The sequence below is a fragment of the Nerophis lumbriciformis genome, linkage group LG20, assembly GCF_033978685.3.
Source record: "Nerophis lumbriciformis linkage group LG20, RoL_Nlum_v2.1, whole genome shotgun sequence".
NCBI classification, from domain to species: domain Eukaryota; kingdom Metazoa; phylum Chordata; class Actinopteri; order Syngnathiformes; family Syngnathidae; genus Nerophis; species Nerophis lumbriciformis.
Genome location: NC_084567.2, coordinates 17,080,001 through 17,107,481, shown reverse-complemented (window position 1 = coordinate 17,107,481; position 27,481 = coordinate 17,080,001). Strand labels below are relative to the sequence as shown.

At 35.5% G+C, this 27,481-nt stretch overlaps 1 protein-coding gene across 3 annotated transcripts in view; it reads left to right on the top strand.

The window, feature by feature from the left end:
* The window catches only part of lzts1 (leucine zipper, putative tumor suppressor 1), a 144,067-nt gene that overhangs the window by 106,149 nt on the left and 10,437 nt on the right, over nucleotides 1-27,481 (top strand). For all 3 annotated transcript variants that reach the window (XM_061980550.1, XM_061980549.2, XM_061980548.1), the window contains exons 2-5: nucleotides 12,380-12,686; nucleotides 12,779-12,898; nucleotides 23,839-24,001; nucleotides 24,066-24,382. In XM_061980550.1, coding sequence (XP_061836534.1) covers nucleotides 12,471-12,686; nucleotides 12,779-12,898; nucleotides 23,839-24,001; nucleotides 24,066-24,382 — 816 coding nt within the window. In that variant the 5' untranslated portion in view covers nucleotides 12,380-12,470. The remainder of the gene's footprint in view (nucleotides 1-12,379; nucleotides 12,687-12,778; nucleotides 12,899-23,838; nucleotides 24,002-24,065; nucleotides 24,383-27,481) is intronic.

The following is a 27,481-nucleotide window of genomic DNA, read 5'->3' as shown; positions in this document are numbered from 1 at the left end:
TGGTCAGATCTAGTCTTGGACTTACATTGGTCAGAGCTAATCTTAGACTTAGATTGGTCAGAGCTAGTCCTAGACTTAGATTGGTCAGAGCTAGTCTTAGACTTATATTGGTCAGTTTTAGACACTGATTGGTCAGATCTAGTCTTAGGCTTAGATTGGTCAGAGCTAGTTTTAGGCTTAGATTGGTCAGATCTAGTTTTAGACATAGATTGGTCAGATCTAATCTTAGATTTAGATTGATCAGATCTAGTCTTAGACTTAGATTGGTCAGAGCTAATTTTAGGCTTAGATTGGTCAGAGCTAGTCTTAGACTTACATTGGTCAGAGCTAATTTTAGGCTTAGATTGGTCAGAGCTAGTCTTAGACTTATATTGGTCAGTTTTAGACACTGATTGGTCAGATCTAGTCTTAGGCTTAGATTGGTCAGAGCTAGTTTTAGGCTTAGATTGGTCAGATCTAGTTTTAGACATAGATTGGTCAGATCTAATCTTAGATTTAGATTGATCAGATCTAGTCTTAGACTTAGATTGGTCAGAGCTAATTTTAGGCTTAGATTGGTCAGAGCTAGTCTTAGACTTACATTGGTCAGATCTAGTTTTAGACATAGATTGGTCAGATCTAATCTTAGATTTAGATTGATCAGATCTAGTCTTAGACTTAGATTGGTCAGAGCTAGTCCTAGACTTAGATTGGTCACAGCTAGTTTTAGGTTTAGATTGGTCAGAGCTAGTTTTAGGCTTAGATTGGTCAGATCTAGTTTTGGACTTACATTGGTCAGAGCTAATCTTAGACTTAGATTGGTCAGAGCTAGTCCTAGACTTAGATTGGTCAGAGCTAGTCTTAGACTTATATTGGTCAGTTTTAGACACTGATTGGTCAGATCTAGTCTTAGGCTTAGATTGGTCAGAGCTAGTTTTAGGCTTAGATTGGTCAGATCTAGTTTTAGACATAGATTGGTCAGATCTAATCTTAGATTTAGATTGATCAGATCTAGTCTTAGACTTAGATTGGTCAGAGCTAGTTTTAGACTTAGATTGGTCAGAGCTAGTTTTAAGCTTAGATTGGTCAGATCTAGTCTTGGACTTACATTAGTCAGAGCTAATCTTAGACTTAGATTGGTCAGAGCTAGTCCTAGACTTAGATTGGTCACAGCTAGTTTTAGGCTTACATTGGTCAGAGCTAGTTTTAGGCTTAGATTGGTCAGAGCTAGTCTTAGATTTAAATTGGTCAGATCGAGTTTTAGACTTAGATTGGTCAGATCGAGTTTTAGACTTGGATTGGTCAGAGCTAATCTTAGACTTAAATTGGTCAGAGCTAGTTTTAGACTTAGATTGGTCAGAGCTAGTCTTAGACTTATCTTGGTCAGTTTTAGACATTGATTGGTCAGATCTAGTCTTAGCCTTAGATTGGTCAGATCTAGTCTGAGACTTAGATTTGTCAGAGCAAGTCTTAGACTTAGATTGGTCAGATCTAGTTTTAGACATAGATTGGTCAGATCTAGTCTTAGACTTAGATTGGTCAGATCTAGTCTGAGACTGACATTTGTCAGATCTAGTCTTAGATTTACATTGGTCAGAGTTAGTCTTAGACTTAGATTAGTCAGATCTAGTTTTAGACTTAGATTGGTCAGAGCTAGTTTTAAGCTTAGATTGATCAGATCTAGTTTTAGACTTAGATTGGTCTGATCTAGTCTCAGACTTAGTTTGGTTAGATCTAATTTTAGACTTAGATTGTTAGTGAGAAAAACAAGTGTTTTGATGCAAACAACTGTCAAAGACAACGACTGTTGTTGAAGTGTAAATTCCCCTCGTTAGCATTGAGGCATTGTGTGGCAGAACGATCATTGTGGATCGACTACTACCAGTCCAAAATAGTCGGAATCCCCCATGTAAGCATTCCATTCAGTTGTAAACAAATTGCACAAATGGCATTCTGGTCACCTGTTATTTGTTGGAGGCTAAATTGCAGAGTATTTTAGAAATGGTTAAAAGGACAGTCACTATTGTGTTGCTATTCCCTTTTAGCGCAACAAACTCCTCTTCCGGTTGACCTATGACGTCATTTGCGGATCCTTACAACTTGTTTAAAGGGATGTCCGCTGTAATATTGGCCCATATTACCAATATTACATCTTAAATAGCAGACGGCATCAATTCAAAAATATTCAATTCATTCAAAAAATATTCTTCTCGGTTTGACTTTTGCATATAATATATGTGGATGTACATGCTTACGGTTCATTAAAAGTCCGTATACTGTATGTTTAAAATATTCAAATTCAAAAGTGTGAATGATATGATGATAAAAATGAAATCATTTGACAATAATATGGCATTAAAGGAACAACACAGTACACCAAATAATTACTTCTTTGTTCATTTATTGTTGTATATATTTTTTAAATTTTCACATTTCACTGCATGTTAAAGGTGTACTTGCAGTATGTGTGTCTCATAAATGCGTTTATTAAAACTGAGCCATATTATCCTTTGTGTGTGTACTTTACAAATAGCACCGTGTAGCACGTAAATCCTGAATGACCCTTTAGACAATTGTGATGTGATTAACTGCGCTTTAGTCATTATAAAGCGCTGAGGGGCTGAGGACCAGCTGTTTAAGGGTGGGGGGGCCCTTTGAGCCTGACAGCCACCACTCTCCCCTTTTGGGTCACATCATGTCACTCGAGTGCACAGGCGTCAAACTCAAGGCCCGGGGGCCAGATCTAGCCCGCCACATCGTTTTATATGGCCTGTGAAAGCCTGAAAATAATATGTGTCAATAAAACACTGTATCATTTCTTACTAAATATATACGTTGCTTATATTTTGACAGGAAAAAAAATGCATGTACTGCATAATTGCATATTTTTTCAGCTTTAATATGATCTAATATTGGAACAAATATTACATTGCAATATATTCCAAACATGTTTTTGTTAAAATACAAATAAATAAATTGTTAAATATCTGTTTTACTTATGATTTCAAAGCAACTCATCCATAAAATTATACACTGTAAAAATGACAATGATTTTGCGGTAAAAACTGGTAGCTCAGTTGCCAGAATTTAACCGTAATTTTGGTTTTTGCAGCATATAACTGTAAATTGAAAAAACAAACAGTAGCACTGTTTTTTACGGTTAAAAAGTGTCAGTCTTTGGAATTTTATCGTTAAAAAAAACTGTTCTACTTTACCGTAAAAAAAAAAACCTGTAGTACTGTTCTTCTTTTTACAGGAATACACTGTAACAACTTCAACCGTAGATTTTACGTTAAAAAACTGTCAGCTCCGTTGCCAAAATTGTTCTGAAAAAAAAAAATGTGGTACCGTTTTTCTATTTATAGGAATACAAAATACAAAAAATGTGACTGTAGATTTTACGGTAAAAATACTGGCAGCTCACTTGCCAGAACTGTACTGTAATTGTTACTGTGTTGTTGTTTTTTACAGCTATCACTGTAATTTGAAAATAACTTACTGTTTTTACGATAAAAAAAATGACAGTCTTCAGAATTTTACCATTAAAAAACTGTCTTAGCATTTTTACATTTGCAGTAATACAAAGTAAAAACAACAACCATAGATTTGATGGTAAGAAATTGGTAGCCCAGTTGCCAGAACTGTACCGTGAAAAAAAAAAAAAAACTGTGGTACTGTCTTTTTCATTTACAATAAAACAACCGTAGATTTTACGGTAAAAGAACTCCAGTTCAGTCGTCAGGATTTTAAAGAAGAAAAAAAACAGTTCTAGCATTTTTACATTTGCAGTAAAACACTGTAAAAACAACAATTGTAGATTTTACAGTAAAAAAAAATACTGGCAGCTCAGTTGCCAGAACTGTACCATAATTGTTGTTTTTTACAGCTATTACTGTAAATTGAAAAACACAGTAACATTGTTTTTTACGATTAAAAAAAAAACGTCAGTCTTCAGAATATTACCGTAAAAAAAACTGTCTTAGCATTTTTACATTTGCAGTAATACAAAGTAAAAACAACAACCATAGATTTTATGGTAAAAAAAAATTGGCAGCCCAGTTGCCAGAACTGTACCGTGAAAAAAACCCAAAACTGTGGTACCGTTTTTTCAATTTACAATAAAACAACCGTAGATTTTACGGTAAAAGAACTTCAGTTCAGTCGTCAGAATTTTACAGGGGGAAAAAAACGGTTCTAGCATTTTTACATTTGCAGTAAAACACCGTAAAAACAACAATTGTAGATTTTACGGTAAAAAAAAACTGGCAGCTCAGTTGCCAGAACTGTACCGTAATTGTTACGGTGTTTTTTACAGCTATTACTGTAAATTGAAAAACACAGTAACACTGTTTTTTAGGGGAGGGGGGGATAAACGGCAGTCTTCAGAATTTTACCGTAAAAAAAACTGTCTTAGTATTTTTACATTTGCAGTAATATAACGTAAAAACAACAACCGTAGAAGTGATGGTACAAAATTGGTAGCCCAGTTGCCACAACTGTACCGTGAAAAAAAGCAAAAACTGTGGTACCGTTTTTTTCCATTTACAATTAAACAACCGTAGATTTTACGGTAAAAGAACTTCAGTTCAGTCGTCAGAATTTTACAGGGAAAAAAACGGTTGTAGCGTTTTTAAGTTTTCAGTAATACACCGTAAAAACAACAACCTTAGATTTTACGGTAAAAAAAAACCTGGCAGCTCAATTGCCAGAACTGTACCGTAAAAATAAAAATGTCGTACTGTTTTTCCATTTACAGAAATACACCGTAAAAACTTCGACCATAGATTTTACAGTAAAAAAAACTGCAGCTCAGTTGTCAGAATTTTACCTTAAAAAAACTGTTCTAGCATATTTACATTTGCAGGATTACAATGCAAAAACAACAACCGTAGATTTTACGGTATAAAACTGGTAGCCCAGTTGCCAGAACTGTACCGTAAAAAACAAAACTGTGCTACCGTTTTTTCCATTTACAAGAAAACAACCACAGATTTTACGATAAAATAACTTCAGTTCAGTCGTCAGAATTTTACAGAAAAAAAACTGTTGTAGTGTTTTTACATTTGCAGTAATACATCATAAAGCCAACAACTGTAAATTTTACGGTAAAAAAAACAACTAACTGACAGCTCAGTTGCCAGAACTGTATCGTAGTTATTACGGTGTTTTTACAGCAAATTACTGTGAATTGAAAAAAATAGTAACACTGTTTTTTATGGTTAAAAAAAAAAAACGGAAAAAAAAAATGTTGCCATAACTTCACTGTAAAAAAAACTAAACTGTGGTACCGTTTTACCATTTACAGGAATGCACCGTAAAAACAACAACCATAGAATTTACGATAAAAACAGCACCTTAGTGACCAGCCAAAAACTGTGGTAGTGTAATATGCTGTAAAACCCAATTCTACCCTAATTCCATCCATCCATTTTCTACCGCTTGTCCCTTATGGGGTTGCGGGGGGTGCCGTAATTTTACAATAAAATTCTGGCATCTGAGCTGCCAGTTCTTTTACTGTAAAATCTAAAAAAATTTAAGTGTAAGTAAAACAATTATAATAATCAAATGCAAAGAAAATTGTCTAATAATATGATGAGACCAATCCTGTACATTGATGTATTATTCACTATAACAAGAGACCCTCTGGGGGCCCTCAATGAAAACAAGTATACAACATCTGGGGCCACGCTGCTTTTTTCCAAGCGAGTACAGAGTATTACTTGTATTGTATGTTTTGTTTGCAAATGGTCCTCATTTGAACACCCACGGGTATTTTGAGTGAAATCCAACGGTTAAGCCATGAATCTAAACACACAAAGCCAAAACAGTCATTTTATTCCACTTTGTTTACTTAGAAAATGGGAGCACACCTGCCTCAGAGTGTGCCTGATAAACGAACAGGAAGCAATGGACTTAAGTAAACAACAGTAAAAAGTGCTTTGATGTTGGAGGAATATCTTCCCTCCTTTTGGCAGAATAAAACGCCTCAGAAATCACTTGTACTTTGGCTCCCGCACATATATTGTAGATACATACACACAAACGTATATTAATACATACATACACACAGATATACATACACATACGCACATACATATATGTATATTCATGCATACATATGCACATAAATACAGAAGTATATTCATACATACATACATACATACATACTTATATTCGTACATACATACAGATGTATATTCATACATACATAAAGACGTATATTCAAAGGTTAATATATTTCGCTCTTCTTTCTCCCCATACATACAGACTTATATTCATACATACATATGCACATACATACAGACTTATAGTCATACATACATACGCACATACATACAGACTTGTATTCATACATACAGTACATACGCACATACATAGACGTATATTCATACATACATATGCACATAAATACAGACGTATATTCATACATACATACATACAGACTTATATTCATACATACAGTACATACGCACATACATAGACGTATATTCATACATACACATACACACATAAATGCAGACTATATTCATACATATATACGCACATACACAGAGACGTATATTCATATATACATACGCACATAAATACAGACGTATACTCATACATACATACGCACATAAATACAGACGTATATTCATACATACATACATACGCACATACACAGAGACGTATATTCATATATACATACGCACATACACAGAGACGTGTATTCATACATACATACGCACATAAATACAGACGTATATTCATATATACATACGCACATATACAGAGACGTATATTCATACATACATACGCACATAAATACAGACATATATTCATACATACATACGCACATACACAGAGACGTATATTCATATATACATACGCACATACATAGACGTATATTTATACATATATACGCACATAAATACAGACGTATATTCATACATACATACGCACATGCACAGACGTATATACATACGCACATACATAGACGTATATTCATACATACATATGCACATAAATACAGAAGTATATTCATACATACATACGCACATATACAGACTTATATTCATACACATATGCACATACATACAGATGTATATTCATACATACATACAGACGTATATTCATGGGTTAATATAGTTCGCTCCTCTTTCTCCCCATACATACAGACTTATAGTCATACATACATACGCACATACATACAGACTTATATTCATACATACATACATACATACGCACATACATACAGACTAATATTCATATATACATACATATGCACATACATACAGACTAATATTCATATATACATACGCACATACATACAGACTTATATTTATACATACATACGCATATACATACAGACTTATATTCATACATACATACGCACATACATACAGACTTATAGTCATACAGACATACGCACATACATGCAGACTAATATTCATACATACATAAGCATATACATACAGACTAATATTCATACATATATACGCACATACATACAGACTAATATTCATACATACATACGCATATACATACAGACTTATGTTCATACATAAGCACATACATACAGACTTATAGTCATACATACAGTACATACGCACATACATACAGACTTATAGTCATACATACATACGCACATACATACAGACTAATATTCATACATACGTACGCACATATATACAGACTAATATTCATACATACATATGCATATACATACAGACTTATATTCATACATACATACGCACATACATACAGACTTATATTCATACATACATACGCACATACAGTACATACAGACTTATATTCATACACACATACATACAGACGTATATTCATACAAACAGACGCACATAAAAGAGCCATAAAATAAACTATACACCAAGTTTTCGCTTGTTACTGTCACGCATTAATTTATAAATCAATCAAACACAAAGTGCTTTACAGACTTAAAGACAATACCCCGATGACCCACATCTCCCTTCAGAGCACACACACACACACACACACACACACACACACACACACACACACATACACACACACACACACATACACACACGGGCATATGCACATATATGAACAAATTAATGCAAGGCTGAGCACAGAGGAGCCAGGTGAGTAAACACTATCACAGGAACCATATGCACCAGGAGGTCATAGACCATGGCAGCACAGCTGATAACCCCTGATGCAGATGGCTCCATCTGAGGAATGCTGGGAAGTAAAAATGATAAAACCTTTAAAATAGTAAGAACCATGAGTAGGAATAAAGGATAAAATACAAGTAAAACATATGAAGATTACAAATAATATAGAATGCCGCAGGATTTCAGGGTCCGCGAAGGTTTGTTGGGTAAAAGCAAATCTAAAAGAAAAGAAGGCTGAATACAATAAAAACATTTATAAACCAAAAGAAGAACCTGAAAATCGATCCTGAAACACACAGGTAGCCAATGCAGAGATTTTAAAACTGGTGTAATGTGGGCCCGCCTTCTGGTCTTCGTCAGGACACGTGTCACGGCATTCTTGTGAAGATTTTGAAACCGTAATACCGTGCTATCTACAAAACCGTTACATCCCCAGTACGTACACACATACATTTACAAACCTACACTCATGCATATAGTCACGTGTCATCACACATTTATTGGCGTTGTCCCCCCCGGGGGAAACTGGGTTGGAGCACGGCACACTGATAAAGCTTAACCTATTTTACCATAACAATGTAAAAGGTTAATATAGTTCGCTCCTCTTTCTCCCCCCACTCTTTGTCTGCTTTCTTTTGTAATTCAAGTATTGGTTACATTTATGTATTATTGCATTTAAAGCAATTGTAATGTTGATAACAGACGTAATTATTCATATTTATTATCAATATTGTTATTTCTATCGGTATTTTTATTGCTCCATTAGTACCACAATAATGTTCATTGTCATTTCTGTGTTCTTACTATCTACTTCATTAACTGGTTCTTTACTTTAATTTTTGGTATCATATTTGTACATATTGTGTTTATTGTTGTTGTTGTTGTTGACTAATTATAATAGTTTTTCTTTTATAATGTCCACAAAGTTCAGTGACCATGTCTGTTGACATTTTGTGTTGGTTGTATTTTGTTTTGTTTTTTCTTTCCCGCCATGACTAGGGAAGGTTGTTTGCATTGGGTCATATAAGTAAATATTGCTGATCAAGGCTTAATTAAAGGTCATTGACCAGATAATCTCATGTTGTTCACTAGATGTCAACAGATTAGCAGCATCTGCCGCAGTTTGGACAACTCTGTTCCAGAGTATTTATTAGTAGCCGGCGAGAAAGTATATTTTTGATGTGACACAACACAGGAAATATATTACCCGAGGGGGCGTGGCTAACTTTTTGAGTTATTTGCATGCATTTGATACAATTTGACATGATAATAATGTCTGTGAATGACATGATAATAATGTCTGTGAATGACCTAAAAATAATGTGGCACATTACACGGGACATGTAAATGTCATAAAGACAGCCAAAAGAGGTTGGTAGATGAGAATAAGTCTGGAGTTAAAATATAGTGCAGAAATGCACACAATTGCAGGAAAAGTCTTGATTTTCACATTTTTCTTTCAACTTTGTGCCGATAGAAATGTTCTTATTATTTTCGTTTGTTTTCCTCTTTTTTTCTCAAAGGGTGCTCACATCCTAGAGTTCACTGGTGACACAAAGTACAAATTCGGGTTGATTGCAAAGTTGTTGTTTTTTTAAAAGACGTGCGCACAATTTTTTTCCCCACAAAACACTTAACAGAAATACAATACAATAAAAAACTTTAAAAAAACTAAAAAAAAAAAAAATATATATATATATATATATATATATATATATATATATATATATATATATATATATATATATATATATATAGTCAAGGTTTCTGTGGTTTATCCGTTATACAGTGCTCAATACCAGGGTAGAGCGGAATATACGTTAGGTCAGGAAAAAACACAAGCCTGTTTCGCAGTTTTCCCTGCTCTTCAGAAATTCTTTTTTTTTTTTAAATCCCCTGAAGAGCAGGGAAAACTGTGAAACAGGCTTGTAGGGATGAAATAGCCTCTGTGTTTTTTCCTGACACGGAGGCTATTTCATCCCTACAAGCCTGTTTCGCAGGTTTCCCTGCTCTTCAGGGGATTTAAAAAAAAAAAAAAAAAAGTTTATAAAAATCCCCTCAAGAGGAGGTAAACCTGCGAAACAGGCTTGTAGAGATGAAATAGCCTGTGTTTTATCTTGACCTAACGTGTATATATATATATATATATATATATATATATATATATATATATATATATATATATATTGTTCACGAGTGAGGGAAGAGTGGATCGTGAGATTGACAGGCGGATCGGTGCAGCGTCTTCAGTAATGCGGACGCTGTATCGATCCGTTGTGGTGAAGAAGGAGCTGAGCCGGAAGGCAAAGCTCTCAATTTACCGGTCGATCTACGTTCCCATCCTCACCTATGGTCATGAGCTTTGGGTTATGACCGAAAAGACAAGATCACGGGTACAAGCGCCCGAAATGAGTTTCCTCCGCCGGGTGGCGGGGCTCTCCCTTAGAGATAGGGTGAGAATCTCTGCCATCCGCGGGGAGCTCAAAGTAAAGCCGCTGCTCCTCCACATCGAGAGGAGCCAGATGAGGTGGTTCGGGCATCTGGTCAGGATGCCACCCGATCGCCTCCCTCGGGAGGTGTTTAGGGCACGTCTGACCGGTAGGAGGCCACGGGGAAGACCCAGGACACGTTGGGAAGACTGTCTCTCGGCTGGCCTGGGAACGCCTCGGGATCCCGTGGGAGGAGCTGGACGAAGTGGCTGGGGAGAGGGAAATCTGGCTTCCCTGCTTAGGCTGCTGCCCCCGCGACCCGACCTCGGATAAGCGGAAGAAGATGGATGGATGGATGGATATATATATATATATATATATATATATATATATATATATATATATATATATATATATATATATATCCATCCATCCATTTTCTACCGCTTGTCCCTTTCGGGGTCGCGGGGGGTGCTGGAGCCTATCTCAACTGCCCGAATGCAGCTGAGATAGGCTAAGATATATATATATATATATATATATATATATATATATATATGGTAACAGATTAGTATGAGGAACATATTCACCATTAATTAGTTGCTTAACAAAGACTTAATTTAGAGTTATTTGGACACTAGGGGAACATATAAGGGTTAGGGTTAAGGTTAGGGTTACTAATAAGCAATAATTCTGAGGTTATTGAGGGAAGACTCTTAGTTAATGGCTTAATGATTGTATAATAAGGCCATGCAGAATAAGGCATTGATAAGTACTTAATAATGACTAATTAAGAGCCAATATGTTACTAATTTGCATGTTAATAAGCAACTAATTAATGGTGAATATGTGTTCCCCATACTAAAGTGTTACCATATATATATATATATATATATATATATATATATATATATATATATGTATATATGTATATATATATATATATATATATATATATATATGTATATATATACTTATATATATGTATGTACATATATGTGTATATATATATTTATATATACATATATTTGTATGTATATGTATACTTACATATATAAATATATATATATATATATATATTATATATTTATATATACATATACATGTATGTATATGTATATGTTTACTTACATATATATACATGTATGTATATATATATATATATATAGAAAATGGATGGATATATATATATATATATATATATATATATATATATATATATATATATATATTTATGTATTTATGTATATATATATATATATATATATAAAATAAGAATTTAAAAATCTAAATAAATACAATTAAAAGCCACAGACAACTGCAGCTGGGAATGGCCTCAACATGGTGCAGCAATACACAAAAGCAAACAAAAGGCTCATCAATCAGCACAATTCCACCACGTCTCAGTCGGGGCCAAACTTAAGTCAGTCTCCTTTACATGTCTTAGGAACGTGCGCACAATTTGATACGCCCGAATTTCTACCGGCGTACGTCGTTTTCCGGATTTTCAACGAGACCGCTACGTACACGAGGGCCCCAGGCGCGGGAGAGAGAGAGCCGAGTTAACTTTCAGTTTGTAGCCTCGGCGAGGCGGGAGCGTGCAAGGATGGACAAAAGCGTGAGAGGCGGGCCACCATTTTAGAGTTTGCGGCGAACATTAGACGGATCGGTCCTTCCTCTCCAGCGCTGGTACCACGGTTGTTTGTGCTTACTCCTTTTTCAGCAATAAATGATATAAAATGTCAATTCCAGTTTGAGACCGCCTTAGAATAAAAAGCTTCTTCCCTGTTAAAGGGTCGAAATATTTGACTATTTCAATGTGCTGTCTTGCAGATGAAGCGAGCGACTCGACTGCGGGGGCGGGGCCTCATGAGCCGAGTCGCCCCGTTTAACCGGTGAGTCACCCCCGCCTGCCGGCAGGGACATGGGAAGCGTCAGCAGCCTCGTCAGCAGCGACGGGCTCGACGGCAAACACTTTACGGCAACCCGGCTGAAGTCGAGAACCAGAACCGGCGGCGGTTGCAGCCTCGACGCCTTACTGAAGTGCGGCTTTACTCAGGGCCCCTGCTCGACCCTCCACGCCTCCAGGGGCCTGTACCACTCACGGTCCGGGCGAAGCGAGGACTTTTTTTACATAAAGGTGGGCTGTTTTTTTGGGTTGTTTTTTTTACAAAATAATGCTCCCACAATGAAGGTTTGAAACGTAAAGGTGCTGTGTGTGGTCCACTTAAGGTGAGCCATAAACCGAGGCCAGTGCATCACAGAGGAGGATCGATGGAAAACGGCGCTCGGAACAAAGCAGAAAAATCTGATGAGCGACCAAAACTGATGCTTATGTCAGGAACTGATGGGGTGAGATATTATTCTGTATGGAAGGTGGTAAACTGGATCTTACATCCTAGCTACATGCTGGACCAATCAGTAGCGTGTCTAAGGGTGTAACCAGGAATCTGATAGGCCACGCCCCTCAGAGCCACCAACTTAATTTAAAAATATTTGCCATAATAAGTTCTTCAAATTTGCTGCTATCTTGTAGATAATTCAGGTTAGTGACCATGAATTGCACTCTGAACACAGCACAGCATTTACTTATATGACCCAATCCAAACAACCTTTCCCACTCATGGCGCAAATAAACCAACACAAAAAAGTCAACACACATGGTCAAACATAGCACAACCTGATTGCTGAACTTTGTGGACATTATAAAAAAAATGTCCAAGCACAACACATCATTTTACAATTACACCCATTTAAATCCCCTGCAATGCACGATGGGAAAATGCATGTTTGGCGCATTTTAGCTGCTTGATATTTCTGATTTACTACAAAACTTTAAGGAGGTCGTCTCGGAAGTAAACAAGGTATGGAATTTACACTCAATATCCAATTAGCGGAAATTCCGGACTAAAAAATGTTCTACGCTTTGAATCCTGCGGCTTATTTACGGATTTCACTTCCCCAACAACAATAACAAAAATTATTTTATAAAAGAAAAGAAAAAAAAAAGCCAAAACACTGACAGGGTGTTTTATTGTTCATGCTATGGTGCCATCTTTTGGACGAATTCGCTCACTTTAAGTGCTGCAGTGTCCTTCCATTTATCGGTAGTGCTTCTTTTTTTGATGGATTCTTCATTCATTACTCCACGCGATGTTTGTACGTTTTGCGATAAAACTAAAACAATTCTTGCTCACTAAACCGTCCCATGTGTGATGTCTGTCGGAGTGTTTTCATGCATATTTGTACGTGCTATCATAATGTAATGAAGCTAGTGTTGTTAGCTTTGGCTAATATTCTAACACGTCTACGAGTGTCTCTGTTAGTATTATTAACGTACAAACCCCGTTTCCATATGAGTTGGGAAATTGTGTTAGATGTAAATATAAACGGAATACAATGATTTCCAAATCATTTTCAACCCATATTCAGTTGAATATGCTACAAAGACAACATATTTGATGTTTAAACTGATAAACTTTTTTTTTTTTTTGCAAATAATCATTAACTTTAGAATTTGATGCCAGCAACTTGTGACAAAGAAGTTGGGAAAGGTGGCAATAAATACTGATAAAGTTGAGGAATGCTCATCAAACACTTATTTGGAACATCCCACAGGTGAACAGGCAAATTGGGAACAGGTGGGTGCCATGATTGGGTATAAAAACAGCTTCCCAAAAAATGCTCAGTCTTTCACAAGAAAGGATGGGGCGAGGTACACCCCTTTGTCCATAACTGCGTGAGCAAATAGTCAAACAGTTTAAGAGCAATATTTCTCAAAGTGCAATTGCAAGAAATTTAGGGATTTCAACATCTACGGTCCATAATATCATCAAAAGGTTCAGAGAATCTTTAATAATTTATTATGTGTCTACTGAAAATGTGACCAAATCTGCTGGGTCAAAAGTATACGTACAGCAATGTTAATATTTGCTTACATGTCCCTTGGCAAGTTTCACTGCAATAAGGTGCTTTTGGTAGTCATCCACAAGCCTTTGCTTGAATTTTTGACCACTCCTCTTGACAAAATTGGTACAGTTCAGCCAAATGTGTTGGTTTTCTGACATGGACTTGTTTCTTCAGCATTGTCCACACATTTAAGTAAGGACTTTGGGAAGGCCATTCTAGCCTAATTTAGCCATTCCTTTACCACTTTTGTGTGTTTGGGGTCATTGTCCTGTTGGAACACCCAACTGCGCCCAAGACCCAACCTCCGGGCTGATGATTTTAGGTTGTCCTGAAGAATTTGGAGGTAATCCTCCTTTTTCATTGTCCCATTTACTCTCTGTAAAGCACCAGTTCCATTGGCAGCAAAACATGCCCAGAGCATAATACTACCACCACCATGCTTGACGGTAGGTATGGTGTTCCTCAGAATTAAAGGCCTCACCTTTTCTCCTCCAAACATATTGCTGGGTATTGTGGCCAAAAAGCTACATTTCTGTTTCATCTGACATCACATAGACAAATATAAGACCTTCTGGAGGAAAGTCCTGTTGTCAGATGAAACAAAACTCAACCGAAAGCTTGTGGATGGCTACCAAAAGCGCATTATTGCAGTGAAACTTGCCAAGGGACATGCAAGCAGATATTAACATTGCTGTATGTATACTTTTGACCCAGCAGATTTGGTCACATTTTCAGTAGACCCCAAAAAATTCATAAAAGAACCAAACCTCATGAATGTTTTTTGTGACCAACAAGTATGTGCTCCAATCACTCTATCACAAAAAAAAAGAGTTGTAGAAAGAATCGGAAACTCAAGACAGCCATGACTCAGTGGCCTAGTGGTTAGAGTGTCCGCCCTGAGATCGGTAGGTTGTGGGTTCAAACCCCGGCCGAGTCATACCAAAGACTATAAAAATGGGACCCATTTCCTCCCTGCTTGTCACTCAGCATCAAGGGTTGGAATTGGGGGTTAAATCACCAAAAATGATTCCCGGGCGCGGCCACCGCTGCTGCCCACTGCTCCCCTCACCTCCCAGGGGGTGATCAAGGGTGATGGGTCAAATGCAGAGAATAATTTCACCACACCTAGTGTGTGTGTGACAATCATTGGTACTTTAACTTTAACTTTTTTAACATTATGTTCTTTACAAGTGTATGTAAACTTTTGATCGCAACTGTACACAAACAAACAGGCCACACTCGTGCGGAGATCGTTTTTTACGCTGCATTGTTTCGACACCGTATCCAACCTGCGCTTCACACGTCCGTAGCTGACTGAAGGCTGACTTTTATTTGAAGATGCGCGGTGAAGCCTCACAAAGGAACTATCTTGATTAGAATAGGTGTGCGCCGTGACAGCTGCCTTCGGAATAATAGAGCGGCGGTACATTGTGTGAGCGGCAGCCTGGGCTAAAGAAGGGACTTCCTGGTGCTCCATTAGGCTCCATTAAGGAGTCGTACTTCATGAGTGCACTCTAAAAAGCTCCCAGCCGTTATTCAGGGTAGACCTCGCCCAGCAGGTAGCAGACAGTCTTGAACATCTCCATCTTAATAATTACCCCCTACCAATTGGAATGGCCGGCAAATGCCTTGATCGGAGCGGAAAATATTCCTTGTTTTCAAATCCCAAGGTTGACAGGTATTAAAATAGCCCTCTTTAAAAGCCTCGGAGTGCCTCAGGCCAAGGTATAGGATGGAGATTTGAAAGGAGAGAATGGCATATGGATCAGGGTCCTAATAGAACTTGAGGGCTTGCGAAGGCGATTCTTTTTATTTATTTATTTATTTTTAAGAATGGATTTAGGCATCCCACATCCCAGTCATGGAGTCGGTGAGGAGAAATGCTGAGTTCACAAGCTTCCCCCTCTTTACCTCAGCAGCACATTTTATTAATAACACTGTAAAGGGCCATTCATCTTCCCTGTGGCAGCACGTGTGGGAAGGGAGGGGGCGGGATGCAGGCGACAGAAAAGGGAAGGAGGTACCGCATATTACCACTTGTGTCGTTCTCCGGCAACACAGATGGAGACCATGTTTGCATCGGTGTAAAAGTCACACAATCACAACATTTTAGGGTTTGGCATGAGAATGTGGTGGTCGACTGACAAGTTGAAAAGCATCCTGGAACTGATTAGGTATGCAGATTCATTGATTGTCTATACTGCCTGTTAGGGGTGTCAAAAACATCAATTTTTTTAATGAATCGTGATTCATATTTGTCACGAGTCTTATATATACAGTCGCGATCAAAAGTTTACATACACTTGAACAGTAGACCCATAATAAATTCATAAAAGAACCAAACTTCATGAATGTTTTTTGTGACCAACAAGTATGTGCTCCAATCACTCTATCACAAAAAAATAAGAGTTGTAGAAATTATTGGAAACTCAAGACAGCCATGACATTATGTTCTTTACATGTGTATGTAAACTTTTGATCACCACTGTATATATAGATATAGTATATATTTTTTTTTGTTTACTTGAAAAAAGATATACATATATGCAAATACATATATATGTATATAAATATATACTGTATATATATACATAAATAAATATATACATATACATATATACAGAAATATACATATATACACATATTAGGGATGCCCCGATCCGATATTTGGATCGGATCGGCCGCCGATATTTGCCAAAAAATGCGTATTGGCGAGGCATGGGAAAATGCCGATCCAGATCCAGTTTTTTTTTAAAAACTCCGGTCCGTGTTTTTCAACGCACCGATTTAAATAATACTGGATAGGCCAGTATCGGTCAGTATCGGTATCGGATCGGAAGTGCAAAAACAACATCGATATCGGATCAGAAGTGCAAAAACCTGGATCGGGACATGCCTAACACATATACATATATATAGTACATATACACATATACACGTATATATATAGATATAAACATATATATACATATATACACATATACATATATACAGTACATATACACGTATATATACATATAAACATACACATACGTATATACATATATGTATATACATATATTTACATATACATATATATACATATGTATATACACGTATATATACATATAAACATACACATACGTATATACATATATGTATATACATATATTTACATATACATATATATACATATGTATATATACATACATATGTATACATATATATATATATATACATAAATACATACATACATATATATATATATATATATATATATATATATATATACATATATATATATATATATATATATATATATATATATATATATATATATATATATATATATATATATATGTATGTATATGTCTTAATAAGGTTATCCAAAAAATAGTGCTCGATACCGTAGTAGAGCGCATATACTCCGCTCCAAATTGACATTTGTTGAGCACTGTACGACGATCAGAAATGGAAAAATTCAACATCGACTACTCCACGAAGAACATTCCCATACCCGCGCAGAATGACTACAAGCTAAGGCTCATAGAAAAGACGGAACACTTCCTAAGAAGGATGCGGTGGAAAGCACATTTTTTCCTCCACCCTGAAACAAAAGGAATGCAAAAGGAAACTTACGGATTCAAATCTACCAAGAACCCACCCACAGTTGAGGAACTAAAGGATTTTGAGAACGACATGCTCAAAATGATACAATCAGTCAAATTCAAGCCAATCCGCAACCCACTCCTCACCAAGCTGAAAAATGACAAGGAGCGCATCAAGAAAGTAAACAACCTCATCATAGCTGCCGATAAAACCACAAACTTCTACAGAATGGACATACCAGAACACCACACCTTACTGGACAGAAGCATCACCAAATCATACAAAAAAGCGCAACCCAATACCTTACAGAACATCCACCTGGAAAATAAAAGGATCGCGGCTGAACTGGACATTGAGGACAGGGTGGACGCCACAGCCAACAAGGAAGCCTTCATCACATTGAAGGATCACAAACCCAACTTCGCAAATAACCCAACATGCCGACTAATAAACCCAACTAAATCTGAAATAGGAAAAATCAGCAAAATAATCCTGGACAGAGTCAACACAAAAATCAAGGACAAAACACCACTCAACCAATGGAGAAATACAGCAGCAGTAATCAAATGGTTCAACAACATCCAAGACAAACAACAGCACAACTTTATCTCCTTTGATATCGAGGAATTTTACCCTTCCATCACGCAAGACCTACTGACTCAAGCACTAGACTTCGCCTCAGACTACGACTCAATCACAGGCAACGAAAGAAACATCATCATCCACGCAAAAAACTCCATTCTCATCCACAACAGTACACCATGGCAAAAAAAGAACAATGCAACATTTGACGTCACTATGGGAAGTTTTGACGGAGCAGAAACGTGTGAACTCGTTGGGAGTTTCCTCCTCTCCCAGCTCGCTAGCCTCAATCTGAACCTTGGTATTTACCGTGATGACGGACTGGCAGTGTGTCGCGCCTCGCCAAGGAGCAGCGAGAATACCAAGAAGCGCATATGCCAAATTTTCAAAGAGAACGGCCTACGGATCACGATTGAAGCCAACAAGCAAACCGTCAACTTCCTTGACGTCACCTTCAACCTGAGAAATAACAGCTACCAACCATTCACGAAACCCAACACAACACTCCAATACGTGCACCATGACAGCAACCATCCACCCACCACCACGAAAAGAATACCTACCGGAATCAATAAAAGGCTATCGATGCTGTCATCTAGCAAAGCTGAATTTGACCAAGCAACCCCCCCGTACCAAAAAGCCCTTGATGAAAGCGGATACAATTTCACCCTCACCTATGAACCCACGCCAGGAAACCAGCCAAAAAAGAACAGAAAACGAAACGGCATCATCTGGTACAACCCCCCATACAGCAAAAACGTCTCAACGAACATTGGACACAAATTCCTCAACCTGATTGACAAACACTTTCCCAAAGACAACAACCTAAGAAAAGTATTCAACAAGAACAACATCAAATTGAGCTACAGCTGCATGAACAATATACGACAAATCATCTCAAACCACAACAAAACAATTGCAAATGAGCCGTCGACCCCCAGTCAGAACGACTCCAAAACCAACAAAGCATGTAACTGTCGAAAGAAACCTGATTGCCCCCTCAACGGGGGATGCTTACAAACATCAGTTGTCTACCAATCTAAGGTAATACGCAAGGACATTAACACATCCGACACATATGTAGGATTAACCGAGGGTGAATTCAAAACCGGATGGAACAACCACAAGGCTTCTTTCAGGAACAAAAACCTGCGAAATACCACAGAACTCAGCAAACACATTTGGGACCTCAAAGACAATAATGTTGAATATTCAATAACATGGCAAATTCTTGCATCCAGCACACCTTACAATAGTGGTAATAAAAGATGCAACCTATGCTTGAAAGAGAAACTGTTTATTATCTACCGTCCAGACCTGTCATCCCTCAACAAGCGCAGCGAAATTGTAACAACATGCCGCCATAGACGGAAACACCTCCTAGGTAACACATGAACCAATCACCACGCCCCTAGGCCAGCCTGTACCCACCCACTCTGTGCCCTATATAAACCATGGTATGCGAATGCTCCCATTAAAATCTCCTGACGATTGAGGGTACCCCCCTCATGAAACAGGCCTGTAAGAGATGAAATAGTCTTGTGATTTTTTTTCCCCCACACATACATATATATGTATGTATGTATATATATACATATATATGTATATATATATATATATATATACATATATATGTATATATATATATATACATACATATATATGTATATATATATATACATACATACATATATATGTATATATATATACATATATATATATATATATATATATATATATATATATATATATATATATATATATATATATATATATATAATTTATTTTTATTTATTTTATTTTATTTTTTTCATTTATTTATTTGGTTGACACTTGTCATAAAAGACGTTTATGATCAGTGTTGTCTTATGTTCGGGTTAACACAGCAATTTAAGATTATACTAATAGTAGAGATGGCTACCGTTCAACATTTTAACTAAAATTGTACCAATCCCCAGTACCTGGGAATCGATACCGGTATTAAATGGTACCAATTGTCGGTACTTTTGTGTGTGTTAGTAAGTATTAATTTTTGATAATACAGTATTTTTTTTTATTGCAACATTTAAAAATGAACTGATTATGATAACTGCCGTCCTTAATTATGACGTCTCTGAGTCTCAATGTATGTATTGTATAGTTCAGTATCAGTGTAAGTACTGTATAGTTTATGGCTAGTCAGTTCATTCGTTGCTGTCTACTCTTTTGTTGCGCCCTAAAAAGTGTTAATACTGTAATTATTGTACTAATCACGCACCAGCTGTTTGATTGTAACGCGCATTTTAGTTGTAGTTTTGAGGTGTTGAAATCGCCATGTAAAATCGCTAATGCTAATTAGTAGCATGACTCGATGGGCCAAATTGAATCTGTCTGGGTAAAGTTTGAAAGCAGTTGGAAGAAATATCTAGGAGGAACTGGTCACAGAACAACACCTGGAAATGGCGAAAATCGGCAGAAAATTACCTTTTTTGAATGTTTTGAGGTTAAAATGTAGATAAAATAACTGACTATTTCTACTACCTTGTATTCATGTCTGGCAGTATGAGGCTAAATTCCTCACTCGACATTGAACCCGTGGACCATTGCCGTATTTTCACTTTGGCCCTTGGAGGCAAAACTTTTGGGCACCCCTGTACTGAAGGTCTTAAGTGTTGTACGTGCATACAAATGTTTTAAGTTAGATTTTTCTCTAAGGTCTTTTGTTGAGACAAATTGTCATACATTCTTAGGTAGCGTGTTATAGTTTGCTTTGGGCATAATTTTTCTTTTGCAAATGCTCCAAATTGGTGAATGAAGTGTACTTTTGTAGTTATTTCCCCATATTTCTGCACAATAATTAGATATGATAACACTCGCGAGAGCAGAAAATATGAAGTAACTTTTGTTCAAGAACATATTTAGATGTATTATTCTATATTTTTCTTTTTATCCATTGTAACTGTGTTTTATGTATAGAATGTTTAGTACTTATTGTGATTTTTTTTTTTTTTTTAAGTTTTTAATCTTATACGCTTTTTTTTGCACTGTTTTTGTGCATTTTAACTGTGTTTTCTGGATAGAATGTTTAGTATTTATTGTGATTTTTATTGATTTTATTATTGTTTTATCTTTTACGCTTTTTTGTACTATTTTTATGCATTTTAACTGTGTTTTATGTGTAGAATGTTTAGTATTTATTTGGATATGTATTATTTTAAACATTTTTTTATCTTTTACGTTTTTTTTGCACTATTTTTATGCATTTTAACTATGTTTTGTGTATAGAACGTTCAGTATTTATTGTGATTATTATTTTTTATATATTATATACACTGTTTAATGCATTTTAACTGTGTTTTATGTACAGAACAATTAGTATTTATTGCAATTTTTATTATTTGTAATATTTTTTAATCATATACGCTTTTTTGCACTGTTTTTATGCATTTTAACTGTGTTTTATGTATATAATGTTTAGTATTTGTGATTTTTATTCTTTGTAATATTTTTTAATCTTACACGCTTTTTTGCACTATTTTTATGCATTTTAACTGTGTTTTATGTATATAATGTTTAGTATTTGTGATTTTTATTCTTTGTAACATTTTTTAATCTTCCACGCTTTTTTGCACTATTTTTATGCATTTTAACTGTGTTTATGTATAGGGTTTTTAGTATTTGTGATTTTAATCATTTATAATATTTTTTTAATCTTTTACGTTTTTTTACACTATTTTATGCATTTTAACTGTGTTTTATGAAAAGAATGTTTAGTATTTATTGTGATTTTTATTATTTTTAGTATTTTTTAATCTTTTACGCTTTTTTTGCACTATTTTTATGCATTTTAACTGTGTTTAAATAAAATAGAACGTTCAGTATTTATTGGGATTATTATTCTTTATAATATTTTTTTATCTTATACGCTTTTGTTGCACTGTTTTTATGCATTTTAACAATGTTTTATGTATAGAACGTTCGGTGTTTATTGTGATGTTTATTATTATTAATATTTTTTAAGCTTATACACTTTTTTTGCACTGTTTGTATGCATTTTAACTGTGTTTTATGTATAGATTTTTTTGTATATGTGATTTTTATTATTTAAAATGTTTTTTTTATCTTTACACTTTTTTTGCACTATTTTTATGCATTTTAACTGTGTTTTATGTATAAAACGTTCAGTATTTATTGGGATTTTTATTTTTTTTAATTTTTTTTATTTAATCTTATATGCACTGTTTTTATGCATTTAACTGTGTTTTCTGTATTGAATGTTTAGTATTTATTGTGATTTTATTATTTTTAATATTTTTGTATCTTTTACGGTTTTTTTGCACTATTTTTATGCATTTTAACTGTGTTTTATGTATGGAACGTTCAGTGTTTATTGTGATTTTTATTATTTTTAATTGTTTTAATCATATACGCTTTTTTGCACTGTTTTTATGCATTTTAACTGTGTTTTATGTATAGAATTTTTAGTATTTGTGATTTTCATTATTTCTCTTTTTTTTTTTTTACGCTTTTTTTGCACAATTTTTATGCATTATTTTAATGCATTTTAACTGTGTTTTATGTATAGAATGTTCAGTATTTATTCTGATTTTTATTGTTTTCAATATTTTTTAATCTTTTACGCTTTTTTTGCACTATTTTTATGCATTTTAACTGTGTTTTCTGTATAGGACGTTTAGTATTTATTGTGATTTTTATTATTTTCAATATGTTTTCATCTTTTAGGCTTTTTGTGCACTATTTTTCTGCATTTTAACGGTGTTTTATGTATAGAACGTTCGGTATTTATTGTGATTTTTATTCTTTTTAATATTTTTTTATCTTTTACGCTTTTTTTGCACTAGTTTGTATGCATTTAACTGTGTTTTATATATAGAATGTTTATTGTGATTTTGATTATTATTTTAAAAAAAACACCTTTCTGTTTTAATCTGCACAGCACTTTGGGGCAGTAGTCTGTTTTAGAAATGTGCTACATAAATACATCTACCTTGACCTATTCATTATCGAAACATTTTTTGTATATTTTTTAGATGACATTTGCTGTTCATTTGATCATCTATCATTACACCGAAAAGGGGGATTTATTTTACCCTTTCAATGCCTACTCCGTCTATATTTGTATTTGTGTTCCACCAGAAAGGAGTTAGCCAATAGAACAAAGGGGAAGCAATGGCCAGTGTTTCTGATGATGTCGTGTCATTTCACTCTTGCAGACCACCGCTGAGAAGTCACTGGTCCGATCCACTGCCTACAAGCCTTTAATTCCTAGGACTGTATCGTCCACGGAGGGAGAGCGCAACAGCCTGGACCAGGTCTTCATCCAACTGGAGCAGGCAAAGACTCCTGAGGTCCAACACAAGCGAGACACGCCCTCCGGTATGTGCAGGAGCCCAATTTATCCCAAACAACTTCAATGGTTCACCTTGGCTTTTCTTCTCAGGCACTCTGTCGGACTCTGGACGTAACTCCATGTCAAGCCTCCCCACCCACAGCACCAGCGGCAGCCTGAGAGCTTCCACGGGTCCTGTCAGTCACAGCGATGGCCTCGGCAAGGGAGGGCAACCCAATTTGTCCCCGTGGGCGAGGAGCAGTGGCCGAGACATCGGCTCCAGGGAGGCTGGCTCCCCGCCGTCTTCGGATCGGCTTCATCGTCTCTCTGAAACTGCGGGAGGCGTTCGGTCGCCTCTGACAACAGATGAGTCGCTGATTGAAACATTGGAACAAAGACTGCTGGAGAGCGATCTGCAGGACTTACAGGTATAAAGTTTATATGACCGAGAAAAAGTCTTTTTTGAAAGTTACGCTCATGGAGTGAAATTACTGCCAAAACTCCACCAAAATGTTTTTTTACTCACGCCCAACGATTCGCAAGTATAAAAAAAAACAATTTTCTGCAATTAAGAAAATGATTTGCAAGTATAAAAACAATTTTCTTCAATCAAAAAAGCAATGTTCAGTTTTTAAAAACTTTTTTTCAGTTAAAAAAAGGATTTTCAAGTATAAAACTATTTCCTCAATTGAAAAAACTATTTTCAATTGTAAAAACATTTGTTTTTTCAATAAAAAAACCAATTTGCAAGTAAAAACAAATGCTTTCAATTAAAAAAACTATTTTTAGGTATAAAACTATTTGCAAGTATAAACGACCACTTGCGACCACTTGTGTCCGCCCTGAGATCGGTGGATTGTGAGTTCAAACCCCGGCCGAGTCATACCAAAGACTATAACAATGGGACCCATTACCTCCCTGGTTGGAACTCAGCATCAAGGGTTGGAATTGGAGGTTAAATTACCAAAATGATTCCCAGGCGCTGCTGCTCACTGCTCCCCTCACCTCCCAGGGGTTGGAACAAGCGGATGGGTCAAATCTACACTACATATAGTATATATATATATATATATATATATATATATATATATATATATATATATATATATATACCGTATTTTCCGCACTATAAGGCGCACCTAAAAACCACAAATTTTCTCAAAAGCTGACAGTGCGCCTTATAACCCGGTGCGCTTTATATATGGATAAATATTAAGATTCATTTTCATAAAGTTTAGGTCTCGCAACTACGGTAAACAGCCGCCATCTTTTTTCCCCGTAGAAGAAGCGCGCGGTGCATGCTGGGATATGTGACGTTTCATTTCCATTTGTGTGTTTATGTAAAGGCCCCAAAATGGCTCCTATTAAGTGTGTTGTCTGTCTAATTATAAATAATGCAGACGAGGCGTGTTAACTGAGTTCTCAACGTTTACTTACAGCGTGCTCATAACCACATTCTAACTCCCAGCATACAACAACGCTTCTCAGGGCTACCGCGCATGCTCGTAACTATCGTTGCATGCTGGGTAGTGTAGTTGTTATATTTGCTAGCTCATAACAGCACATTGAGAGACACACTTACGCGCTTAATTCAATACTCGCCGTCATTCCGGGTGGATTGACAAAAGACCTCCAGCCGCTAGATATTGGTGTCAACAGGGCATTCGAAGCTAGACTGCTAACTGCGTGGGAACAATGGCTGACAGAAGGCGAACACACCTTCACTAAGACGAGGAGGCAGCGCCAGACGACGCCAACATCTGCCAGTGGATCGTAAATTTGCCCAACTTTTCACTTCGGACACCGAAGACGAAGGATTTACGAATGAAGAATAACTTCAGAAAGTGAGCGCTATGTTTATTTTGTGTGTTGTGACATTAACGTTCGAGCAACATTATGTTGCTATTGCTCTGCACTATTTTGAATTTTACTATGTTTGTGATTGCACATTTGCGTACATTTTGGGAGTGAACAGAGTTGTTAGAACGCTGGTTTTTAATATATTATTAAAGTTTGACTGACCTATCTGACTGTTTTTTTTGACATTCCCTTTAGCGCAGCGTAGGCGCGGCTTATAGTCCGGGGCGGCTTATTGGTGGACAAAGTTATGAAATATGCCATTCATTGAAGGTGCGGCTAATAATCCGGTGCGCCTTATAGTGCGGAAAATACGGTGTATATATATATACCACAGATAGTCACACCACACCTAGTGTGTGTGTGATTATCAATGGTACTTTAACTTTTAACTTTAAAAAACAATTTGCAAGTAAAAAAAAAAAAATGCATAAAAAAATGATTCACAAGTTTAAAAAAAACTATTTGCTAGGAGTAAAACATTTTATCCAAGTGAACATTTTTCTTCAATAAAAAAAAATGTTCAAGTACAAAAACAATTTTTTCTATTAAAAAAACGATTCGCAAGTACAAAAACAGTTTTCTTCAATTAAAAAAACAATTTTCAAGTATAACAAATTTGTTTGTTTTTTAATTAAAAACAAATTTCTTTAATTAAAAAATGATTCTCAAGTATAAAACATTTTATTTCGCTTAAAAAAACGGTTTGCAAGTTTGAAAAAAAAAGAATTTCTAATAAAAAACAGTTTGCGAGTAAAAAAACAAAACTATTTTCTTCAATGAAAAAAACTATTCGCAAGTTTAAAAAATTCTGCATAAAAAAACGATTCACAACTAAAAAAACATTTAAAAAAAAAATGTTTTTGCAATTCAAAATTGATTCGCAATTTTAAAAAAACTATTTTCGAGGAGTAAAAAAATGTCTCCGAGTGAAAAAATTATTTGCAAGTATAAAAATTGTTGTCCTCAATTTCAAACACAATTTTTGAAATACAAAAACATTTTTTTCAATTAAAAAAACGATTTGCAAGTATAAAAACGAGTTTCTTCAATTAAAAAAACAATTTTAAAATATATATATATAAAAAAAAACGTTTTTAATAAAAAAAAAAAAAACGATTTGCAAGTAAAAAAAAAAGAAAAAGTTTTTCAATTGAAAAAACGATTAGCAAGTTATTCAGGGTGTACCCCGCCTTCCGCCCGAATGCAGCTGAGATAGGCTCCAGCACCACCCGCGACCCCAAAAAAGACAAGCGATAGAAAATGGATGGATGGATTAGCAAGTTAAAAAACGATTTTCTTTGTTAAAAAAAACAATCGCAATTAAAATAAAACAATTTTATTCAATTAAAAAAACTATTTGCAAGTAAAAATCAAACAATTTTCTGCATTAAAAAAACGATTCACAAGTTAAAAATATATATATTTTTCCCACGAGTAAAACAACGATTCGCATGTATAAAAACACATTTCTGCAATTAAAAATACGATTCCCAAGTAAAAAAAAATTTTTTGTAGAAGAAAAAAAATTATTTGCAAGGATTAAAAAAAACATTTCTCCAAGTGAAAAAACGATTGACAAGTATGAAAACAATTTTCTTCAAGTTAGAACTTTTGGCCGTACTATTCCACCCTGCGCGATCCACACACTTGCACGCAGAGCACCGGTA